This window comes from Hyperoodon ampullatus, assembly GCF_949752795.1.
Source record: "Hyperoodon ampullatus genome assembly, chromosome: 17".
NCBI lineage: Eukaryota > Metazoa > Chordata > Mammalia > Artiodactyla > Ziphiidae > Hyperoodon > Hyperoodon ampullatus.
This window is the reverse complement of record NC_136930.1, coordinates 7,238,665-7,263,073: the sequence shown is the minus strand read 5'-3', so window position 1 is coordinate 7,263,073 and position 24,409 is coordinate 7,238,665. Positions and strand designations below refer to the sequence as shown.

General features: G+C 42.0%; 1 protein-coding gene across 3 annotated transcripts in view; it reads right to left on the bottom strand.

The window, feature by feature from the left end:
• Positions 1–16,580: 16,580 nt before the first annotated feature.
• RAB2A (RAB2A, member RAS oncogene family) overlaps positions 16,581–24,409 on the bottom strand; it is a 74,109-nt gene continuing 66,280 nt past the window's right edge. For all 3 annotated transcript variants that reach the window (XM_079722746.1, XM_079722747.1, XM_079722748.1), the window contains 2 exons: positions 19,057–19,125; positions 16,581–16,957 (listed from right to left, as the gene is read on the bottom strand). In XM_079722746.1, the coding sequence (XP_079578872.1) occupies positions 16,862–16,957; positions 19,057–19,125 (165 nt within the window). In that variant the 3' untranslated portion in view covers positions 16,581–16,861. The remainder of the gene's footprint in view (positions 16,958–19,056; positions 19,126–24,409) is intronic.

Here is a 24,409-nt window from a genome sequence, read left to right as displayed (position 1 = left end):
GGTTGGAGAAGGTGGAGGGGTGCACAAGCTCCCGTCCCTCCCTGTGTTTTCCAGCTCTAGCAGAGACGTTTTCTGTAATTGGTTTTCCACATTTGCCAAGAGTCTGTTTCCTCTTAACATTCAACATGTTTAACAGAAGTCTTGTAATAGTTCCAAAAACAATAAAACCAGTCTGGAGCATAAAAATGATACACATACAAAACACACTGGTTTTTTGTTGTTGTTCTTGTGGCTTTGGTCTTGTTAAGTTCTTTCTAATAATTTTTAGTGGCAAATCATGTGGTAGAAGTAAAAAAGGTTTTCCTCACAGTAATAGAAACCCCCTAAAGAAATGCAATTAGAGAGTTGTCAGCGCAGAGGCCGTCCGGGGACAGGGGTTCCCTGTCAGTGTCCTGCACGTCACAGTAGTGATGAAGTGCGGGTTACGATTCAATTTAATGCTGTGTCCTCAGAAGGAACAAAAGCTTATTTGAGGTACAGGCTTCTGATGTATCGGTAAGGCTGTTCTTAATATGTGAAAGTCCGTTTCTCACATTGTCAAATGTTAACATAAAAAAGCAACACTAGCTTATATTTTATCCCAGCCACCATCACTCCTAAGAGGGCTAAAACGTCCCAACGATCAATTTCTCTGCTTTAACAATTAGATGTTTGACAAGTGAAAAAAAAATGGAGACTTCTTTTTCAATTATTACTTAATTTAAATATTACAGTTACTAGTTTTATTATTGTTCAAGCAGCTTTAAGTGTTCAGGGCATCTGGACCTAGGAAGAGCTTTGAAATCCCAGAGAGGAATCATAGGCACTGACAAGCTGGAAACTGTGGAGCTGATAACAAAATCTCCACGATCTCGTGCAAGGCATTTTAACGGTTTCTTCATCAGTAAACTGGAATCCAAAAGATAAGTCCTTGGCAATAAAAATAAATAACCCTGGAGAAGGGACGTCACTGCGGGAGCGAGCAACCCAGCGCTGGCAGGGTTCTATCTCCTGATCCAACCCATGATTGGGAGGCCTGTTCTGGACATTTCCCCAGTCCGGCCCTGGCTGTCCACTAAAGGAGCCGGCAGTTTTCCACCGGACCCTGATGGGGCGTGAACTAAAGCTTTGGTGCTCCAAGCATGTTGGGGTGACCAGCAGCATCCACGTGACCATAGACCGCACTGGAAATGCAGAGGCTCAGGCTGTACCCCGACCTGTGGAATCCGAACCTGCATCTGAACGGGGTCCGTGGGTTCCCTCCAACACCACCCCAGCTGAACACCAAGCAAGAGTGTCCAGAGCTAGGGAACTGGGAACCCCATCGGATACTGTGGATGTCATGTGAGCATCTGTTTCCCGGAAGTGGGAAATTTGGGGGGAATAAAAAAGGAGTACTTAACCTCACGGAGCTCGACCAATACATGGAGTTCAAATTATATTATCACCTGCGAGGTAAAAAAACAAAACAAGGGGCTTCCCTGGTGGCGCAGTGGTTGGGGGTCCGCCTGCCGATGCAGGGGACGCGGGTTCGTGCCCCGGTCTGGGAGGATCCCATGTGCCGCGGAGCGGCCGGGCCCGTGAGCCATGGACGCTGGGCCTGCGCGTCCGGAGCCTGTGCTCCGCAACGGGAGAGGCCGCAGCAGTGAGAGGCCCGCGTACCGGGAAAAATAAATAAATAAATAAATAACTGGCGGGCGCGCTCGTCACCCAGTGGAGAAGGCTTACCTTTCAAATCAAAGAAATGGGAGAAGGCACCCATTGTTCAGGGTTGCTGTAACAAGGAACCACGGCCTGCGCGACCCGCGGGCCTCGCTTCTCTCCAGAAGCAGAAGTGCCGGCAGGCGGGGCCGCTCCTTCCCGACGGTGTGCGCGTGCGCGCGGCCTGGTCCAGCCTCGCGGAGGCCCGGCGGTCCTTGGCTCGCGGCCGCAGCGCTCCCACCTTCGTCGCGGGCGGCACGTGGCCTCTCCTGGGTGTCTGCCTCTTCGCAGGAAAAACCAGTCGTGTTGGATTAAGCCCCCTCTTTCCCACCTCCTCTGTGATGTCATCTGCAAAGATGTTATTTCCAAATACGGTCACGCTCTGCCAGCCTCCAGGATGCGAAGGTGAGGAAGACCTCTTCCGGAGGGGGAGAGGGCTGAGCAGCGTGAAAGCCTCGCAGGGTGTCTCCCAACTTCATTTCAGGACACGCCCCAGCCCCATGTCGAGTCCGTGGCCCTGTAACAAGCCCCAACCGACAGCCTCACTTGCAACCCAGCGCCACGGGCTCCAGGACGCTGGCGAAGGGCCCCATCCTCCCATCCCGCATCGCCCCCGCCCGGCACGGCCCCAGGGGCGCTGTAGGCGGATGCGGGAAGTGTGAGATGGAGACAGCGGGAGAGCCTCTTGCTGGGGAAAGCAATTAGGAGTTTGTCACTAGAGTACAGTGACAGTGATAAGGTCCCTTAACAGTGTCACGACGCACATTTTTACTGTTGTGAGGTCCAGACACCAACCTCAGGCATTTCAAACTAGAGGCGGGAAACTCACTCATCAAATGTTCGGGCGCCAAGCACGCGCAAGACCCTGCACTCAGCGCTGTGGAATTTGGGTGGTTGGCTATTAGAAACAAACAAACAAACAAACATCAAATTAAATAAATCTAGGAAATTAATCCAAGGTTGCAATTAAAATTTTTTTATTTTGCCAATTATGGACATTTAAAAAAAATTGCCATCATAAAAGCAAGGACTTCAATTACTTTATTTTTATTTAAAATTTGTATTTAGTTTGAATAGTAATATCAAAATGTACGAAGGATGACAGGGAAAAGTAAATGTCCCTCCCACAGGGACAACCACTATTTCTTGAGAAAAGACATTTTAACACCAAAGAAGTAGGAAGGACATAATGTTAGAGAAAAAAAAGAGCTTTTTCCAAAAAAGGAACAGTTTGGGGGAAAAAAAAATATATATATATATATGTATATATTTTTCCTTTCTTTATTCATCCATTTATTTTTTACAAGTATTTTTTACACTCCTTTTATGAATGAGGCATTGTTTTTCGTGCAGGAGACACATCAGAGAACAAAACAGTGAAAGTAGCGTTCCCTGCCCTCTTGGACTTTACATTTTGGCGAAAACTGAATCTGAAGTTGGGACAGAGGAATTCAGGTGGATGAAGCTGAAGGAAAAGGATGCCACGGTGGCCGAGAGCCACCCGTTATCCTGCAGGCACACGAGGCACAAAGGTGGCGTGAATTTAGAAGCAGCCCACCTGCCTCGCCCAGGACCTGTCAGAGGTCAGGCCACGAGGGCCAGTTTCATGTGTGGCTCTGAACAGACTCGAGAAACAGAGTCTGACAATAGAATTTGGTTCAGGGGTGAGTAAAAATTCAGGAGATGGGTGTCAAGGTGGGTGTTGGAGGGATATTATGGGTCAGAGAGGAGAGTGATTTTTAGTTTTTTGATGGGGTTTCTGGTCATGCAAAGAAACCAGCCAAGTCTGCATGCTACCTTCTTCCTTCTTCAAGTATCTGGGCGTGCCTCTAACCCAGGGAGCGGTTCAGCTGTGGCAGATTACTGTGCTCTGCCTGTGGCTCTCCCATCAGGAGATCTGGTGGGAAGCATAAACCCCAATCTTTACACTTTTAAAAAATTAATAGACTTTTTTTTCCAGCAGTTTTAAGCTTATAGAAAAGTTTCCACGTACCTCATCAGCCATCCCCATTCCCTGTACTAACATCTTGCTTTAGTGTGATAATTTGTTACAACTGATGAATGCATATTGATATATTATTATTAACTAAAGTCAGTGGTTTACATCAGGGTTCACTCTTTGTGTTGCATTCTGTGGGTTTTGACAAATGTATAATGACATGTCCACCATGGTAGTGTCATATGGAATAATTTCCCTGCCCTAGAAATCCCCTGTACTGCACCCATTCATCCCTCCCTCCCCGAAACCCCTGGCAACCAATGATCTTTTTTTTTTTTTTTTTTTTTTTTTTGCGGCACGCGGGCCTCTCACTGTTGCGGCCTCTCCCGTTGCGGAGCACAGGCTCCAGACGCGCAGGCTCAGCGGCCATGGCTCACGGGCCTAGCCCCTGTGCGGCATGTGGGATCCTCCCGGACGGGGGCACGAACCCGCGTCCCCTGCATCGGCAGGCGGACTCTCAACCACTGCGCCACCAGGGAAGCCCCCAATGATCTTTTTACTGTCTCTGTAGATTTTGCCTTTTCCAGAATGTCATAGAGTCGGAGCCATCCAGTATGTGGCACTTCAGATTGTCTTCTTTCACTTAGCATTACACGTTGAAAGTTCTTCCAATGTCTCTTCATGTTTAATAGCTCATTTCTTTTTAGCATTGAATACTATTCCATTGTCTAGATGTCCCACAGTTTGTATTTCCATTAATCTATTAAAGGACATCTTGGTTGCTTCTAAGTATTGTCATTTATGAATAAAGCTGCTATAAACAGTCGTGTGCAGGGTTTTTGTGTGAACATAAGTTTTCAACTTATACAGGTAAATACTAAGGAGAGTTATTGCCGGATCATATAATCAGAGTATAGTTAACCTTTATATTTTTCTTTCAAGAAACTCTTCTCTTTGTGTAAAATTTCAAAAAAAAAAAGCAGCATAACATTTTTATCTTAAAATATTATGCTGCGTGCAATTTCTTTCTTGACCTGAGTTTGTCAGTATTTGACATCACGACACAAAGCTAGAAATAAAATTTCCCCTCTTTAAACTCCATCAACATTTAATGACCAAGTAAAGCTTTAATCCTGGATGTTACTAAGCATTTTTATTTTTTGGTAGGCAAAAATTGGCATCTCTTTGTTTCAACTTATATTTTACTGATCTTGACGTCTTTTCATATGTTTGGAAGTAATTTGTATTCTTTTGTGAATTGTCTGTTCATGTCTTTTGCCTGTTTTTTTCTTTTAAAATAAATTTTCATTTATACAAGTAATATATTAATGTAGTATTATTATTATTTTATTATTTTTTATTTTTTTAAAGATGTCGGGGGTAGGAGTTCATCAATTAATTTATTTATTTTTTTGCTGTGTTGGGTCTTCACCTCTGCGCGAGGGCCTTCTCCAGTCGTGGCAAGCGGGGGCCACTCTTCATTGTGGTGCGCGGGCCTCTCACTATCGTGGCCTCTCTTGTTGCGGAGCACAGGCTCCAGACGCGCAGGCTCAGTAGTCGTGGCTCACGGACCCAGTTGCTCCGCGGCATGTGGGATCCTCCCAGACCAGGGCTCGAACCCGTGTCCCCTGCATCAGCAGGCAGACTCTCAACCACTGCGCCACGAGGGAAGCCCAATGTAGTATTATTATTAAGAAATTCAAATAGCGTAGAAGTGTATAGAATTAAAATAAATTCTCCATCCAGAAATTAGTTATTAAGTCCAAAGTTTGGGATGTACTCCTCTATATAATTTTCTGTCTGTGTGTGATACATATATACACATACATGTGTATATATGTATATATATATATGACCGTAATATATGTATTATGCTGCATTGCACTTTTTAACTTAACAGTATGTCTTGTTTATGTAGATTTATATATTATATAAATGGTTTTACTTAATAATGTCATATATATTGAATCCTGATTTTTTTTACCATTGCTTAGTGTTACATGAATTTTTTTTTCTTTTTTCTTTCTCTTTCTATTGAGTCAACATTTATATACTGCTTACTGGGCATAAAGTACTCTTCTAGTGCTTCATAAATATTAGCCCATTTCATCATCATAACAACCCCATGGAATAGGTATGGCTGGTATCCCCATTTTATCAAGGAAGCAGGTATAAACAGGTGAAGTGACTTGCTCAAGATCACGGTGCTAGTCAGTTGCAGAATAGATTCAAAATTTATTCTAAAATTCCTTTATCGATAGGTTTAAGTTGTTTCCAATCTTTGACTGCAATCAATATCCCAGAGACATGGCAAGATGCCTGAAGAAGGTGGGGGGGGTTCCCTGGTGGCGCAGTGGTTGAGAGTCCGCCTGCCGGTGCAGGGGACATGGGATCATGCCCCGGTCTGGGAGGATCCCATGTGCCGCGGAGCGGCTGGGCCCGTGAGCCATGGCCGCTGAGCCTGCGCGTCCGGAGCCTGTGCTCCGCAACGGGAGAGGCCACAACAGTGGAGGCCCGCGTACCACAAAAAAAAAAAAAAAGAAGAAGAAGGGAGGGGGAGGAAATCAGTCCAGAAAGGCTGCGGAAGTCAGGAGGAAGTACCAAGCCCGGTAGGAGAAGGAGGGCCATGAGCACGGGATGAGCACTGGTCTGCAGAGAGCACGCCTCTTTACAGTGTCTCTCAGGTAAAAGGGTGCCATGGAGCCAATCAGTGCAACCTGTCTTGGGGACAAGGCTAAAAGAGGCCGCCTGCTGGGCAGGACACCATGTGGAAAACTCGAGTAGGCCACAAGCAAGGACTCCAGTCGTCATTATTTTTCAATGATTTGGATGCATTATATTATCAAGTAGCACATTCACATGATTTACTATACTTACTTGGCAAATACCCAGTATTTGCTGAATGTTCATTTATATTGAATTGAATCAAATGCATACTGAGTGAATATCTGCTGTTTATTTTGGGCTGACATTTTATAACTAAAACAAGAGAAAGGGTGTTTTTTAGGATAATGAACTAAGAGAAGTATAGAAGAGAAAACAAGCAGTTGAAAAATAAAAATAGAAGAGAAATGAATAAAAATGAGCAGAAATCTTAAAATGCCTTAGATTTGGTTAAATAAAAAGCAAAATGGGGGAATTCCCTGGCAGTCCGGTGGTTAGGACTCTGCGCTTTCACTGCCGAGGGCACGGATTCAATCCCTGGTCGGGGCACCAAGATCCCACAAGCCGCGTGGTGTGGCCGAGAAAAAAAAAAAAAAAAAGCAAATTTGAAAATGCAGAAGTAAGATTAATTTTAGATTTTTGAAAACAAACTGAGCTCCTCAAAACTCTGTTTCTGGAATGAATGTCATTATCCTAAAAGTCCTTGTTGCACAGAAAGACATATCTTGTTCCTGGATGAGAACATTTAATATCAAACAATGTCAATTTTCCCCCAAGTTAAACTATACATTTAAAACAATTTTTAAAAATCCCAATAGAATTTTGGGGGTTTTGAGAGATGGTGGGTGCTAACATAGAAATGTAGAAGTCTGTGACACAATAAAAATGTCAGAAATAAGTCCAAATATGCATATAAATTTTTTTGTCTGAAATGAAAGCATTTAAATATAATGAGGAAAAGATGAACTGCTTAATAAATGACACCGAACCTAAAGATTTTCAAGTTGCCAAAAGTATATTTTTTTTAAGTAAAAATTCCCATTTTTGGTAATTGAGTACAGGAAACAGGCCACTCTCAAGGTCTATTTGGAATATAAATTGGTACATTTCTCAAGGGAAATTACATATATAAAATCCTTAACAGTGTCTGTACTTTATGAACCAGTAATTCCGTTTCTAAGAATGTATTTTAAAGAAATAATTGTTGATGTGCCCAAAGATTTAGTGATAAGGATGTGAACTGAGTGTTGATTACTGTGTCTAAATACTTATAACCCTAGCAAACAAGAGGGGATGATGAGATAACTGATATCACCTCCACACAGTGAAATGCTATACAGCCACCAACACCATGCAGAAAATACAAGGTAAAATTTACTGAGCACTTACTATGTGTCAAGCAAATTGTCAAGAACTTTCCGTGTGGCAGCGTGTTTTCCCCTCCCCGCCACCGTATGAGGTGGGTGATCGTTCCTTCCACGATATAGATGAGGAACCTGAACGAGGCGGTTCCATCCCTCCCTGGTCAGCGGTCCAGCCTGTATCTGAACGTGACAGTGGAGCTCCTGAGCCCGCATTCCTCCTCACTACAACTAAGGAGATTCTGTAACAACATGGCAATAAGTGAAAGAAAGCCACGTGCACTGTGGAATGCCATTAGCGTAAAAGAACACATGTAGACGTAATCACAGAAAGAGACGGGAAAGAAATACAGCAAGCTGTGAAATCGTTTTCTGTGGGTGCTGAGATACCTGACCGGACGCTGTTGGTGCCCCTGGTCCCCACCCTCGAGTCACCAGCTCGAGTCCTTTATTACAGGCCAAGAATTCCCTGCCTAAAGGCCTGCTCGCTGGTGTACAGGGCGGCCGGGCGGGGGGCTTAGGTCCCAGGAGCAGCGCCCGCCAATGAAGGAGGGGCCCTTGGCTGCGGTGCGCCCCGCTCCGGGTCTCAGAGGATCGCCGTGGGAAGGAGCCCGGGGCACCTACGGCATTAACACATCCCATAACGCCCTTCGCCAGCGCCGCCTCCTCTCCCCGCTTCTGCAGGTCCTCACTGTGCCCCTGGCATCCCAGCCCCCCCAGATCACTTGCACCCAGAACTTGTCTCAGAGTGGGCTTTGAGGGGTATCCAAACTTGGAGAGTAGTTTTACATTTTTCTTCTTCTGTTTATGTTCTCCGCAGCAAATAGATCGCATTTTAACAAGTTATAAAGGAAGATGAAGTTTTTGTTTTGTTTTGTTTTGTTTTTAAAGGAATTCACTGGACTTCTAGTCAAACAAGGTGGATTGAACACATGCATTTATCTCCTCCCCAAGACCTCAACAAATGGCACTATAGGAATAAAATGTACAAATACACAAGGGCAAAGAGGATAGGAGAGGAGATTGGCAGTGTATAAAATGCCTGGGACTTCCCTGGTGGTCCAGGGGTTAAGGCTTTACCTTCCACTTAAGGGGGTATGGGTTCGATCACTTGTTGGGGAGCTAAGGTCCCACATGCCTCAGTGCCAAGAAACCAAAAAACAAAACAGAAGGAATATTGTAACAAATTCAATGAAGACTTTAAAAGTGGTCCTCATCAAAAAAAATGTTAAAAAAAAATGAGAAATGCCCACAATATTCCGACTTAGCAGAGGGAAGGTCTGTGAACAGTGAGCCAGTCACCCGGGAAGTGGAGCTGGAGACGTGCGGTTGGCTCCACGCCACCGCCCACCACTGCGGAGCTAGAGTGCCCACCTCCGTCCCTCCAGCACAGCGGCGGGAGGGGGACAGGGATGCACCAAGCGACAGGTGAGGAGCGGGACAGAGAGCTCTGGGGAGGAGGTTGTGAGATGGGGCCGGATGGGACAAGGGGTGGTTGTTCTTATTGTAAACCTTTTAATACTATTTGTCTTTTTAAAAGCTATGGGCAGGGCTTCCCTGGTGGCGCAGTGGTTGAGAGTCCGCCTGCCCATGCAGGGGACACGGGTTCGTGCCCCGGTCCGGGAAGATCTCACATGCCGCGGAGCAGCTGGGCCCGTGAGCCATGGCCGCTGAGCCTGCGCGTCCGGAGCCTGTGCTCCGCAGCGGGAGAGGCCAACAACAACAACAACAAAAAAACCGTTATGCTTAATGAAAAAAGCCAGACACAGATGGCCACATGCCGTATGACTCCATTTCTATGAAATGTCCAGAATAGGTAAAACCACGGGGACAGAACACAGATGAGTGGTCGCCAGGGGCTGGTGGAGCCGTGAGGGGAGTAACTGATGAGTAGGTACGGGGTCTCTTAGGGGTGACGAGGAAAGTGTTTTGAAACTAGATAGAAGGGGTGGGTTGCACAGATGGTGAAGTACTAAAGGCTACTGAATTGTTCACTTAAAGATGCTTAATTTTGTTATGCGAATGTCACTTCAGTCTAAAAGAAAGAAAGAAGTATTCTGGTTGAGAAAGAAGTGGGAAGGCAAGAAGAATTAGGAAGCTTGGTACCACTGCACACACCCCGTTTTCAGGAATTTCATTCTGCAGATGGCAATGCTGCCTGACAGGATGACACATGGCCCTCAGACCGGGCAGCATCATGGAGACCCATGCGTGCCGGCCCCATGAAGTTGTGGAGGCCCAAGTGGCAAAGGGCTCAGGTTCCAATGGGTCTTGATTAAGTAGTGAGACATTCAGAATTAGGAAGGGGCTTATTTCATGGTTGAGCTTTTCTCTAGATTTAGTAGACACAAATGAAAATAAGGAACCTGAAGGGAGCATTCTTTAAAATCTCTATGCCTAGCCTGTCCATGTCATGCGGTGGTCCCCAAACTTCATCATAAACACAGACTAGGCTGATTATAGAGCTGAGTGCCTTCCTTTCATACTGTCCAAAATCCATAACCCATAACCACATTTGTTATGGGCTGCACTGTGTACCTCCCCTCCCAAATTCATATGTTGAAATCTTAAACCTCAGTATTGAAGAATGTGACCTCATTTGGAGATAGAATCTTTAAAGTGATCCAGTTAAAATGAGGTCATTAGGGTGGGCCCTAACCCATATATATGACTGGTGTCCTTATACAAAGAGGAAATTTGGATACGAAGACACACATATAGGGACGATGATGTGAAGAGACACAGGGACAAGATGGTCATCTACAAGCCAAGGAGAGAGGCCTAGAACAGTCTTCCCTCACAGCCGTCAAAAGGGACCAGCCCTGCTGACACCATGATCTTGGACTTTTAGCCTCTAGAACTGAGATAATAAATTTCTGTTTTGTAAGCCCTCCAGTTTACGATACTTTGTTCTGGCAGCCCTAGCAAACTAATACAGCATTGCATAATAACCCTTGCTTTTCACCCTTAAAAGGCACATTAGTTGCATAAATGCCTCACCCACCGTGTAATGGCTGGTCCCGTGGAATAAATCATGGTGCTTGGAGATGGTAAGTTTCCACAGGACAGGTCCCAGGAACAGACAGCTTTGTGGCCACAGCCCCTGACAGAGCCATCTCTGATTACAGTCCTTAGCAAATGATTTCATAATTCTAATTGCAAAGAGGATGTTAAACTTTAGTGCTTTAACACAAATCAGCACCTGCTTGAGGGAAAAGTCTGAAATGAAGTATGGATGCTTGTCCCAGCTGCGCCCAACTCATGCAGAAGCGCATGTGAAAAGACACAGCGGAGGGCCGACTGCAGCCAGTTTCCACGTTCTTGTAAATGTGAATTCTGTGCAGTAGCTCCTGGGGACTGGAATGTGGCAATTTTAATGCAAAATTAATTGTCAAGTATAAGACTGCAGTGGCCTTGTCCCTGGTGACTATCTCACCCACCAGCTAGTCACCTTCACTCTTGTTCTCGATGCTCTGTACCTTGTTAGCAATATTCAAATGATCAAAAGTGATTCCAGGGGCTTCCCTGGTGGCGCAGTGGTTGAGAATCTGCCTGCCAATGCAGGGGACACAGGTTCGAGCCCTGGCCTGGGAAGATCCCACATGCCGCGGAGCAACTAAGCCCGTGCGCCACAACTACCGAGCCTGTGCTCTAGAGCCCGCAAGCCACAACTGCTGAGCCTGCGTGCCACAACTACTGAAGCCCACGCGCCTAGAGCCCGGGCTCTGCAACAAGAGAAGCCAACGCAATGAGAAGCCTGCTCACCACAATGAAGAGTAGCCCCTGTTCGCCGCAACTAGAGAAAGCCCGCGCACAACGAAGACCCAACGCAGCCATAAACAAACAAACAAACAAACAAATAAAAATGATTGCAGGATCTCAATCTCAAAACACAACCCCTCTTGGTTAGCTTGCATCTACTTTTTGTTTTTACTTGCTTACTTTCACAACAGGATGTCATTGCTGAGCTTGTGTTAACATCTCCACTTTCACTGTCAGCATCACAATCATTGTAAGATCACACTTGTACACACTGACGTCTGCTTCAACTTTAAACTGAATTCTGGGTTTAAGTAACATTAAAAATGCTATCTTTAACGTCATATAAGGAAAGTCCTGTGCTGTATCTATGATTTTTCATAAAATCCCTATGTACAAAAATGTTTCATACTCTGAATAGCATCTGGATGTGTAAATTACATTACTCTGAAGCAGGAAGCTGTAACAATATTCCTAGAGATTAACCTTGCTTCTCTCACAATGATTTCTACATGTGCTATGCAGTGAAGCAGCTGTTACTCTCCCATAAACCCACGGCTTCAACACGACCTTTCACTGAAGGGACACAGACAACCTATCAAAAAGTGTCTACATTCATAGGATGTAAGGTATGTATTAATTTCCTAGGGTGGCCGTAACAAAGTGCCACTTACTGGGTGACTTGAAACAGCAGGAACTTCTTCCACAGTTCTGGAGGCTCGACACCAGAAGTCAAGAGGTCGGCAGGGTGTAATCCCTGAAACCCGTGGAGGACTCATCCTAGCGGCTGGTGGTTTGCTGGCCATCTCGGGGGCTCCCGGGTTTGAGGCTGCCTCGTCCACATGGCCTTCTCCCCGTGTGTCTTCGCACGGCCGTCTTCTGATAAGGACGCCATCCCTGCTCCTGTATGACTCCATCTTAAGTCATCATATCTGCAACCATCTTGTTTCTAAATAAAGACAAATTCTGAGGTAGGAGGGCTTAGGACTTCAGCATACCTATTTTTTGGGGGGCTGGTGGGGAGCACAATTCAATCCACGAAAAGGGGACAGGGTAGACTTCACATATTCAAGTTCTGAGGGCAACTCGTAAGGCAGCATTTTTGATCGATGGAGACAAAATCTTAATTTACAAGAAAGTACATACAACACATAGGCACAGTTTAAAGGATTATAAAGCAAGTATCCGTGTAACCCCCATTTAGGTCAAGAAACAGAACGTGTACCAGAGAAGCCCCCCGTGTGCCCCTCCCTCATCAAAACTGCCTCCAGGACCCATCCAGCACCCCATGTTCCATTCAGCTGTCATGTCTGTCTCCTCCAATCTGTGTGCCTTATTCTTTATCTTTCACAACCTTGGTATTTTTGAAGAGCACTGGCCACTTACTTTGTAGGATTTTCCTCAGTTTGGGTTCGTCTGAGGTTTCCCAGTGACTAGGCTGACGTTATACATTTTGCGCAAGAATTCCACAGAACTGTGCAATGTGGTAGTGTCACTTTTTAATACTATAGGTAGGTTCTCATTAGTTTTTATTTCATTTTGAGTTCCTGGCACATCATGGTTGACTTTATTTTCAGAGTATGTGAAACATTACTGTAGTGTTGAGTTAAACGAAACTGTATGTTGGAAGGTGCTACTCGTCCCGATTCGCCTGACTTTCCACTCTGTACTCACACCCTGTAGGTAACCAGTCTCATTAGTTTCTAGTTTATTCTTGTGTTTCTTTTGCACAGGTGAGCAGATACATGTATATTTTCGTCTCCTGCCTTCCTTATTCAATGAGCGATGGTAAACCGTAGACATGCTTGCATTTTGCTTTTCTCATTTTGCTTAACAATATATCCTGGAAATCATGACATCAGTACACAGAGCTCTTGCACAGACTTTTTACACCCGTGTAGGACTACATTGTGTGACGTACCAGCTTACTGAATCACTCTCCTATGTAAAGACCTTGAGGTCATTTTCAATTATTTTGCAATTACAGCCAATGCTGCAGTGAGCAGCCTTGTGCACACGTGCTTTCGCATTGTTGGAGGGTATCATCAGGGTGTTTTCCTAGAAGTGGGAAGGCTGGGTCAACAGGTAAGTATCTCCTGGTTCTATTAGGTATTGTTGAGTTCCTCTCCAGAAAGCTAGTATCAGTCTGCACTTCCACCCGCAACATGAGACATTTCACCAACAGAATGTGTTGTCATACTTGTATTAAACTTCTTCCAATATCATAGTTGAGAAATGGCATCTCAGTTTTAATTTGCATTTCTAACTGTCTGGATTTTAAAACATATTTTAGGGACACTTTTACTTCTTTTTTTGGTGAACTGTCTTTTTCCATGTTTCCTATCAGGTTTTTGGTCCTTTGTCCTTCAATTTTTAAGAGCTGGCCTGATGATTTTCTAAACCTAATCAACACTGGATATATACATGTGCACCTTAAAGTTTCCCATCATGACTTCAACCAAGTAAGTAGTGTTATCCAGTATATACCAATGCAACATGAGATACGCTACTTATGGGGTTAGGCTCTATTCTCACTTGAACACTGAAGCACATGTGAACTCTTTCCAGGAAACACAGGTAGATATGCTCATGCATTTGTATAGTCAATTACTTATTATGGAACAGGGTTATCTTTTTGCATTATTATGGGTTTTTTTGTTATTTATTTTTAGCTCACATAGCCGAACCCTGTGCTGCCAACCTAGTACTGAGCTTAGATGGAGCTTCACTACCTATGAGGGAATAAATGTTTAATGTGTTCCAAACACAAACAATTTGAGAGACTAGACACATTTTGGTATCATATATATCCCTACTCTCTTGACTATTAGAACTATTAGAAATAGGGACTATTTTCCTGTTAACAGGCTATTTTAAAATTAAAAACATAACCTATAATGGAAAAGAATTTAAAAAGAACCTAGATGTATACATATATATGTATAACCGAATCACTTTGCTGTACACCTGAAACTATAACACAATACTGTAAATCAACTATACTTCAATAAAAAATTAAACTGTGTAGGAAAATAGTTTCACTCTCATGTACTGTTTGAATTGTTTATCTAATTATACACTACTCTTCCAAAAATTTGGTCTTAATCCAGTTTTGTTAAATCCAGAAGGCAAATTGTAACACTATATTTATGAAGATTACAACTTTGGAATGTTACATGTTGAGACATTAAAAGTTTTATTTATTTTCTGTGACTGATTTTCTAGCTCTTAAAACATGTCCATAGGTGCTACCAAAATTGACCAAAGATCATTTAAAGACTTAATTACAGTATTAAAGCGTTTGGTTCCAGGTGCCACTATTACATTATTTGTGACAAGAATAATAAAACAGCAGAGTAGAAACCAGACAGTAACACTGCTTTGTCGACTGACGTAAAGGATTCATCACATAGGTTCCTTGATGGCGGGTGAAATTTGTAGAGAAAGTGGTGACAACTACGGAGAAGTCCTCTACCCGCCCCTGGGGCCCAACGCCGAGGCAGGTTAAGGCTGCTGTGCAGGGGCTGCATTTGAGGGCTCCAGCTCTTCTTAGGTTATTAAAATACATGTGTTTTGTTGTTGTTTGTTTTTCCCATGACCTTCTCTTCTTACACATGATTTATAAAAGAATTAGAGGAGACAGAATGGAAAAGAAACACACTACGTTTCCGGAAAAATTAACAGCAGTTTAAAAGTACCAGTTCCCAAAGAATCCTCCTCTTCCTGGTACAGAGCTGAGCAAGTCCTAGTTGTCTTACCTTGTCCTGCGCACCATTAATGAGAGTGAATCTGATAAGATCACTTTAAGGGAAAAAAAAGTGCCTAATAAAAATACTCAAGAAACTCGATTTCCCCTCACCTTTCCCTCTGCCCTCTAGGAGCTAGTCAAAGCAAAAACCTAAGATAGCATTGGGTGACGTCCCACAAGAGTAATGACAAAGCTTTGACAGAGCACTGCTGAATCTTCAGGAAAGACCGGTAGAAAGCTGAAGTCACTGAGTGGACTGAAAGTAGTTAGCTTCATACTTAAAATACTTGCTTACATCATCAATAACAAAAAGAATTTCAATACGGTAAAAACATTTTTATCACATTCTAGCAAAATTTTTAAAAAGGGTAGTGTTAAACATCCTGACCCTTAAAAAAAATGTGCTTTAATACATGTAAAAGCTGTGGAGGGACTGAAAAATTGCATTCTTAAAAAATGATATGGTCATAAAAAAAAAGAACACTTTTATACATAGGATTTTATTTTGCACTGCTATAACAATTTCATTATAGTCCAAGGGAGAAAAAGAAAAAGGATAAAACCACCACACTGAGCAAATTACTAAAGCTTTTCTACTTTTAACAGGATTTTCCATCTGGTAGGTTTATTGTCATATCCCCTTCAAAACAGACAAGATGCTCACCATATTTTAAAGATTATAGGTTGCCACTGAAAGAAAAATTTTACACAGTCACTGTACATCAAGGTTGAAAAAACTGTCCTGCGTGAAAAATATATTTAGAAATCATGTGAATAAAAGAAAAAGAAAACATTATTGTGTTCAAGGAAAGATTAAAGTCCTCATAATGCGCCGTCTAAATGTGGACACTCATTCCTCCTGGAGTCGCTCAGGCAGAGGGGAGTTCTTTCTTCCGCCCACCTCACTCATTATACTGTGTTTTTACCCAACAGTATGCATTAAGGCAAACAAATCCTTTTCTGAAGAGGTCTTAAAGAAACTGTGGACAAACAGCAAACTTTTGGCATTAAAACAGGTTAACACATACATAGCCTTTAGAATGTACATTAAGCATATTTCTCTCGGACTAGTGACAAGAAAAAGATGAACATGCTTGTTAACAATGTCAAAAAGTTTAAAATTCAGTGTCCAAGCAATTCCTAACGATGCTTCTGTAGCTTTAAGCTCTAAACAGTATAGAATTTATGCAAATGCATTAAAGAATTCAAGCTTGGCAAATTACACCCAAGCAGGTTATTAAACTATATATACAGAAAGTAAATGATAAATACAGAATTAAAAGAGTCCTTCGGTTTTCCTTATAGCCTTGAAAATTGACAAACTTTTGAGGACAGTTCTATAATATTAAACATTAGGTAACCACAGGTGTGGGGAAACCTAACTACACAAACCGATTTAAAATACTCAAGATGACTTTGTAGTGTTCAATACAATTCAGTTCGTAGGTAAGGGCACAAGACAACATTTAACAAAAATAATCACATCAATTGACCTAGAAATCAAATGCAAATAGATATGAATACAATCTCCAAAATCTGTCTTTTTAAGTGAACATTAACCATTTATTCAAAGTTATACAAGAATTTGAAGGATTAAAGTCTTCTTCTGTGACATAAAGCCATTTCGAAGAGTCTCCCGTCTCAGCTGAGCAGGAGGGTGAAAGAATAGGCGAGTAGCCCCTTCTGGGCAGCGAGACAGTAGAAACAGACTCAACAGCAGCCTCCCCCGGCCTGCTGTCCTCCCTGACTGCCTGCGTGCGTGGCGTTAGTAGCAGCATGCTGAGGGCCAATTTTAATGCCATTTGCCTGAAATGAAAGACAGAAGGATAATAAATGTAACCGGAGCCAACCAGACAGTATAATTTAAATTTAAGAAATCCTTTGGTTTCTTAGTGGCACAATCTTACCAAACAACTGAAAAAAAAAATGTATATATATATATATATATATATATATATATATATATATACACTAAGCAGATTTTCACAATTAAAACAATATCTCTCAGGGGATGTTCCTTCCTATTAAAATAATACTTGTGGAAATATTCCTGCAAACAATTCCTTATCATACCAGGTACTGTGTTAACAGAAACTGGAGTGCTGCTTTTAAGGGAATTCTCACAATGGAGAGACTGTTTAAAACGTAATCTTTAAAAGAGAAAAACATGCAAAGCCTATGCTCCTCTAATACGACGTACAATCTTTCCTCTAGACAGCGTTTCTGTTCCATGTTGAATCAGCTGTACAGGCTAAGGGCATATGAGTGTTCTGTGTCATCAATAATTTCTATGATCCCCAAAGACATGGCAGCTTGCCAAGAACCCACACACAGAGTGGTTCTTTCATTCATCAAACTCACACTTATGTCTCAACCCTCACTCCCTCAAGTGGATTTTACCTAAAAATACAACACTCTGAGAAAAGTAATACAGTAGCTTCAGAAATTAAGCTCTTAAGGAAACTTTACGTCACAGTAAATCTCAGATTTATAGTGCTTGGCAGTTGTTCTGCAACAGTAGTAGCCTTGGGGTTTCTGGCACTAGCTCAGTATTGACAGCAGCTGATGTGGTTTCTTTTCGCTCTTTTGACTCCTCTTTAATAAAAAGCATGCCCTATGGCTCATTGGTTTTGCCCCCTCTGGGCTGGTAGCAACTTCTTGAGGAATCAAGGAGTCAGACTTGGCATTAGGCCAGATAAATCGCACGGCCTGTTGGCTCCTGACAGCACACTGCAATCAAAGCCACACCAGGCACAGTAAAGCAGTCAGCTACTATATGAAACCAGACAGAGACAATGAACATGCCCTTTACAGAGACGCCCAATTACTGTTCAATTTATATGGCATTAGTCTCTGAATGGTGTCGCCTTTAAATTAACTCAAGATCTATTGCCATATGAGCCTGGAAAATATGGGTTAGAAACTTTATCACTACAAATTAAAAGAAACTGGAAAATCAAACACTTTTTGGAAACCCTAGGCAAACTGTTGTTTGTTTTAGCAACGAATATTGAGACAGATAATAAAGAGGCTCTCTTGCACGTGCGCCAAGAGACGCACGCACCATGGCTCCTAACACGGTGCTTCCTCGCTGCACCCGGGGGAGGAATAAGGGTTTTTCTCTTGGAAGCAAGAAGGCTTATTGTAGAAAAGCAGAAACATTTACGTAAAAGTAAGTAATATGCTCTTATCCACATAACAATTCTGAAATAAATAAGGACAAATGCACAGTGGTGATTTAGGTCAAAATGATGGCCTTTGGTAAACACTCTGAATTATTTGCTTCAAAGTTACATTTTATCCTAATCATGTTGATCAAAACTGGCTCAAAATAATTTTACAAAAAAAAAAAAGGAAAAAAGAAAAAGGAAAAGAAAAGAAACCCACAAAAACAAACAAAACAACTAGTGCCAACTGCCAATTACATATACTAACTCAGGCTCCTGAAAACACGCTATGCTGACCTGGGAGTAATTTCCAAATGGACGTCTCCCTTCTCCGCACCAGACAACGGAGAGAGCACCTTGCATCAGTTAACATCACACATGCATTTACACACTAGAAAATTATTCCCAAAGCAGATGACACCATATGGATGTGTAGATGAAAGTGGATTTTCTTCTCTCTTTGGAGGATATATATTATTTTGCATTGCTTGCAATAAATGGATAGGGTCACTTACTTTAATTCGTTTTCATAGATAAAGTGATGCTTCACTAGAACATAAACATTTAGCTATTATACAACATATAACAAATTTTCAATGAGATGATTATAAATGAATGTGTTAACTGACATCATAGATCCATTTTAGGAATTTTAAAAAACAGAAATCTTGAATCCAAGTAATTAAAATTCAATTCTAAATTAACTAGCCAATAATATTTATATATATATATATATACCTCATTATTAATGTCAAAGACTCCTTCTTGGATTTTTTCATAAATTTCTTTTGCCGTATTAATAAATGCCTGAAATATAAGGTAGAGAAATTGGTTCAAGTTATTTAAAACCACACAGTAAGAGAACATTATATTAAAAGCTCTATAAAATATTACAATGCTCAACATAAGAAAATCAACCAATGGAACACACCATATTAATAGAATAAAGGACAAAAACCACATGATCATTTTAATAGGTGCAGAAAAAGCATTTGACAAAATCCAACACGTTTTCACAATAAAAGCATTCAACTAGAAACAGAAAGGAATTTCCTCAGCCTGATAAACAGCATCTAAGAAAACCCACAGCCTGTATCATACCCAGCGGTGAAGTCTGAAAGCCTTCCCCCTAAGATCACGAACAAGACAAGGATGTATGGGAACTAACGCTAGTAGCAGCAATAGCCAAAAAGTGGAAACAACACAAATGTTCACCAACTGAAGAATGAAAACCAAAATGTGGCATAACCATACAATGGAATATTATTCAGCCATAAAAAATGAAGTACTGGTTCATGCGACAGTGAGGATGAACCTTGCTAATAAGTAAAATAAGCCAGACATGAAAGACCACATATAGTTCAATTCCGTTTATATGAAATGTCCAGAAGAGGTCAATCCACAGAAGGAAAATAATTATTGGTTGCCAGGGGTTAGGGGAAGGAAGGAATCGAGTGATGAAAATGTGCTGGAAGACAGTGGAGATGGTCGCACAACTTTGTGAATATACTAAAACCCACAGAATTGTACCCTTTAAAAAAGGGTGAATTTTATGGTATGTGAGTTATATCTCAAAAGAAAAAATTCATGACTGGGGAAGGGGGAGGAGGAGACCATAACATAAGAACGGCACACCTGAGAAAAACATGTCAATTAGGTAAGCTGCATAGATGTCCATGTTGAAACTAGCTTACTTCTGGAGGCCACCGTTCCATACAGGATCTTTTTCCCCAGACAATGTATTACTTAACATACAGTTTGGCCGGGGTGGGGGGGAATAATCAAAGGGTGCTTATGATAAAGAGATAAAGGCAGCTCAACTTCTATGCCATGTTGAATAAAGTTTCACCCTTTTCCCATAGAGCGTACTACTAAATGACAAGAAATTAGCATTAGAACATTGTAACCAAATTAAGCCTCTAAATACCAAAATTAATCCAAAAGCATTCTATATTTATGTAAGATATTAAGATATTTTACACATGACTGCCAATGCTACAGAAGGTGTATACAAACTCAGGTTCTAAACTATCAGATTTGAGAGATAATAGTATTAATATTATATTCAATTAGCATTCTATAAAAATTCGTAAAAGAAGGCTGTTCTCCACTACTACTGATACAGACCTAATTCAAAATTTAAAAAGTAAACAGGTTTACTACAGAGAGGAACACATCACATCTTTCGTCTTTTCTACACTGGAAACATCTGACTGCCGAAACTGCCACCAGAGCTTTTGTTTCCTAATTAACAGGACTGATATGTTTTCACCTTTAAAGGCCTTACAGCTCCCCAGAGTAATCAATCTACTGCAGCTCAATTACTGCACCAAGAACACACCAGTCAGTGCAGGGGGCGTGAGCGACTGCGGCAGGCGCGCAGAGGAATGAATATGCATCAACTCTAAGCGGCTGATCGAACCATCAGAGAGGGTCACGAGAACTTGCAGCGAAATAATGAGAAGAATTAATCACTGCAGATTCACAAGGCACTTTGGAAGCCAGTGTGCTTTTCCAGTGTGTGCTGGAGCTCAAGTGAAGGAGAAACCGGCTGTCAGCCAACTATGAATTGATTCACATTCCTCAAAATGGAGGTTATCCTTATAAATAAGGGAAAACCTAACTCTATTTCCAATAACATGTCAATTACAGTGATGGCCAGGCTAACTAAATATTGAAGTCAACAGATTCATAAATTCACAGAGCTGGAATTCCTTCCAGGAGCACCCACATGTGTACATTTCACTAGAACATTAGAACTACAAGGTCCCATAAATGAGTTATAACTTCATATAAACAAGCATTTATATTATAAAAGTCATTATTACATGTGCCAATGGATGTAAATAAATTGGCTTTTTGCTAATCTGTTGATGAATCACTTTAAAAACTGGCTTAAGAAAGCTATGTCTTTGTTTCTGCTAAATTTTCCAAGTCACTACTAATTTTATTACTTAAATAGTATATTTAATACTTTATTTAAGCACCTTCAAGAATAGCTGTACCCAATGGACGTAAGAGGTATTTTATATCAGAAAGACATGCAATTAACTCCATTATAATTAAATATAGCAAATGGTTATCTTTTCTAATTCCCATCATCTCAGTGAAATACTCTTTGGACAATGCTACAATTTACTTGTCATCCAACTCTCTGATTACATATTAAAGACACTGAAATAAAATATTTTCCACTTCTCTGAGCACACTATAGAGAGGACACTATATAAATGGATTATTTACATCATGGCAAAAATTAATATTTAATATATATTACTAAGTGATTAACTAATGATCAATTTTAAGAAGTCCTTAAGAGTTTAAAACCAATGTGACAACTGTAGACATTAGTACACCTCTTTTCAAAGTATGTGGCTATGGACTGAAATTGTTGAGTTCTCAAACATAATGAGCATTAACCAAATACTGTTAAGGCTTAGTAGACATAAAATAAAACTTCTAAGAGAACAGCCTTCGTTGTCACGGACAGTAACTGTCCACTAAAGCTGCAAAGCACTTCAAAAACTCAGAAAGACAAGAGATACATATCTGTTACAATTGGCTAGAATTTTCTTTCATTGCTCATTTCACTCCAGTCACTAAAAATCAGTCTCCATATATATTTTTCAAGGAAGAGATGTAACAATCTGAAATACCTCTAGAACACAGGGAAAAAAAAAGAAAAAAAAAAAAAAAGGAAGAAATTAGCAACAATAAGTTAACTAAATAGATACTACAGAACCTTTACACTAAAGCTCATGCTTTTTTTTTTTTTTTTTTTTTGGCTCTGCTGTGTGGCTTGCAGGGTCTTAGTTCCCTGACCAGAGATTGAACCCGGGGCCCCGGCAGTGAGAGCGCAGAGTCCTAACCACTAGACCACCAGAGAATTCCCTAAAGCTCATGCTTTAATAGGACAGTCTTAAATTGAAATTCCTTCCAATTTTAGACATCATTTTAACTAGTTTTACTTTTTCTATTCCCCAGGCTACAGAAGCAAATTATGAAAAGGAGAGGGAAGGAGAAAGGGAAAGAGAGTGAGTGTGAGGATGTGTCTGTGTGAGCGGCCAGCGGGGATGTGTGTCTGCGGTTTTGGGGAAGAGGCCACGGGGGAGCCCGCACATGGCAGCGGCGGCGGGAGCAGTGGGCCTGTGTGAAGACGGGCTCACAGCTCCTGACTGAAGAGGGCATGTGTTGGCCAAGGTGGCCCGAGTCATCAAGGGGAGAGAGACTCAGGATTTGCTGTTTAACATAAGTAACACAAAACACGTTCTTGAAACGTCTTCATTATTCTTACAAGTTTTGATGTTTACCAGGGAAAGATTTTGTAACAATTAACTTATCTGGAATAGTTATTTCCTTACTATCAGAAAAATGAAGCAAGATGATGGCATAACTCCAGAAAATTTTTAGCACTGCTTAATTAACATAATACTCTAAAAACATGACATCCGGGCTTCCCTGGTGGCGCAGTGGTTGAGAGTCCGCCTGCTGATGCAGGGGACACGGGTTCGTGCCCGGGTCTGGGAAGATCCCATGTGCCGCAGAGCGGCTGGGCCCGTGAGCCATGGTCGCTGAGCCTGAGCGTCCAGAGCCTGTGCCCCGCAACGGGAGAGGCCACAACAGTGAGAGGCCTGCGTACCGCAAAAAACAAAAACAAAAAAAAAAAATAAAAACATGACATCCTAAATATCACTGCAGGTTTTGTGACAAGTCAGAATTACAAACATTCTATTCATCTATACTCCATGTTTCAAATACAGTCAAATCTGAATATTAGTTAATAGGTTATAGAATAGGAAAAAACATTTGCTGAGAAACTGATGTGAAAGGATTTCATTAACCCTGTGAAACAATCTAGGCAGATCCACGATTAAGAAGTATAAGCAGAGGCTTCCCTGGTGGCGCAGTGGTTGAGAGTCTGCCTGCCAGTGCAGGGGACATGGGTTCGAGCCCTGGTCTGGGAGGGTCCCACACGCCGCGGAGCGGCTGGGCCCATGAGCCACAACTACTGAGCCTGCGCGTCTAGAGCCTGTGCTCTGCAACGGGAGAGGCCGCGATAGTGAGAGGCCCTGCGCACCGCAGTGAGGAGTGGCCCCCGCTTGCCGCAGCTGGAGAGGGCCCTCGCGCAGAGACGAAGACCCAACATAGCTAAAAAAAAAAAAAAAAAAAAAAGAAGTATAAGCAGATTTCCTTGCAGCCAACTTAACTTGGCGAGCCTCTGGCCTTCCCATGCAGCGCTGCACGCCAGTATCTGAAGCCTGACTCTCTCTACATTTTCCCATTAGCTCCCTGCTCTGCCCTACTTTGATTAATTGCCATGTCCAGTCCTTTACCTCCATTAGCCATTAATTGCCCTCCACCTCAGACACTAATCTTTCAACCCTTGGCAGTAGTTATCTGAATGATTCTGATAATACCTAAACTTAAGTAAGTTTTCAAGGACTTGTATAGCACAAATTAAAATAAACATAACCACAAAGAACTAAAAATGTATATCCTACCTATTACCTGGCCATTACCCAAGGGCACCTACTCAATTGCTGCCACAGATCTGGTACTTCTCTGGGTACCATGGAAGGTCCAGGGAAGAGGACGACTGCGGTAGTTCCTACTGCTGCTGAACGAGAACAATTTAGTTGGGAGAATCTCAGTACGAGGGCTTACATTTCGGTTGCAGATGCAGGAGAAGTAACTCTCTGCCCTGGCTGACAGAGGGATAGTGTGTGCAGGGCAGGACCAAGGCAGGTCTAGCTGTGGGCTGTGGACACTGGGCTATGAGGGCCTTCACAACCAATGAGGGGGAATACAGACAAAGGGGAACACGGAATAATATTTTGTTTTTATTATGGTTTAACAGTTTTTAAGGCAAAATACTGAAAACTAGTCTACAACAGAATAACATTTCAATTATTTCCTTGTGTAACATGCTGCCACCTGGTGGCAAGATAAAAATTACAGCATCTGTTAGGTAAGAATTCAAAATAAATTGAAGTGTCTTCGTTTTATTTCAACATCTTGAATAGATGCTAAAGAGCAAAGTACCCTGTAAAATAAGTGAGTCTTTGGTTCTCTCTGAGAACTGGGAGACAGA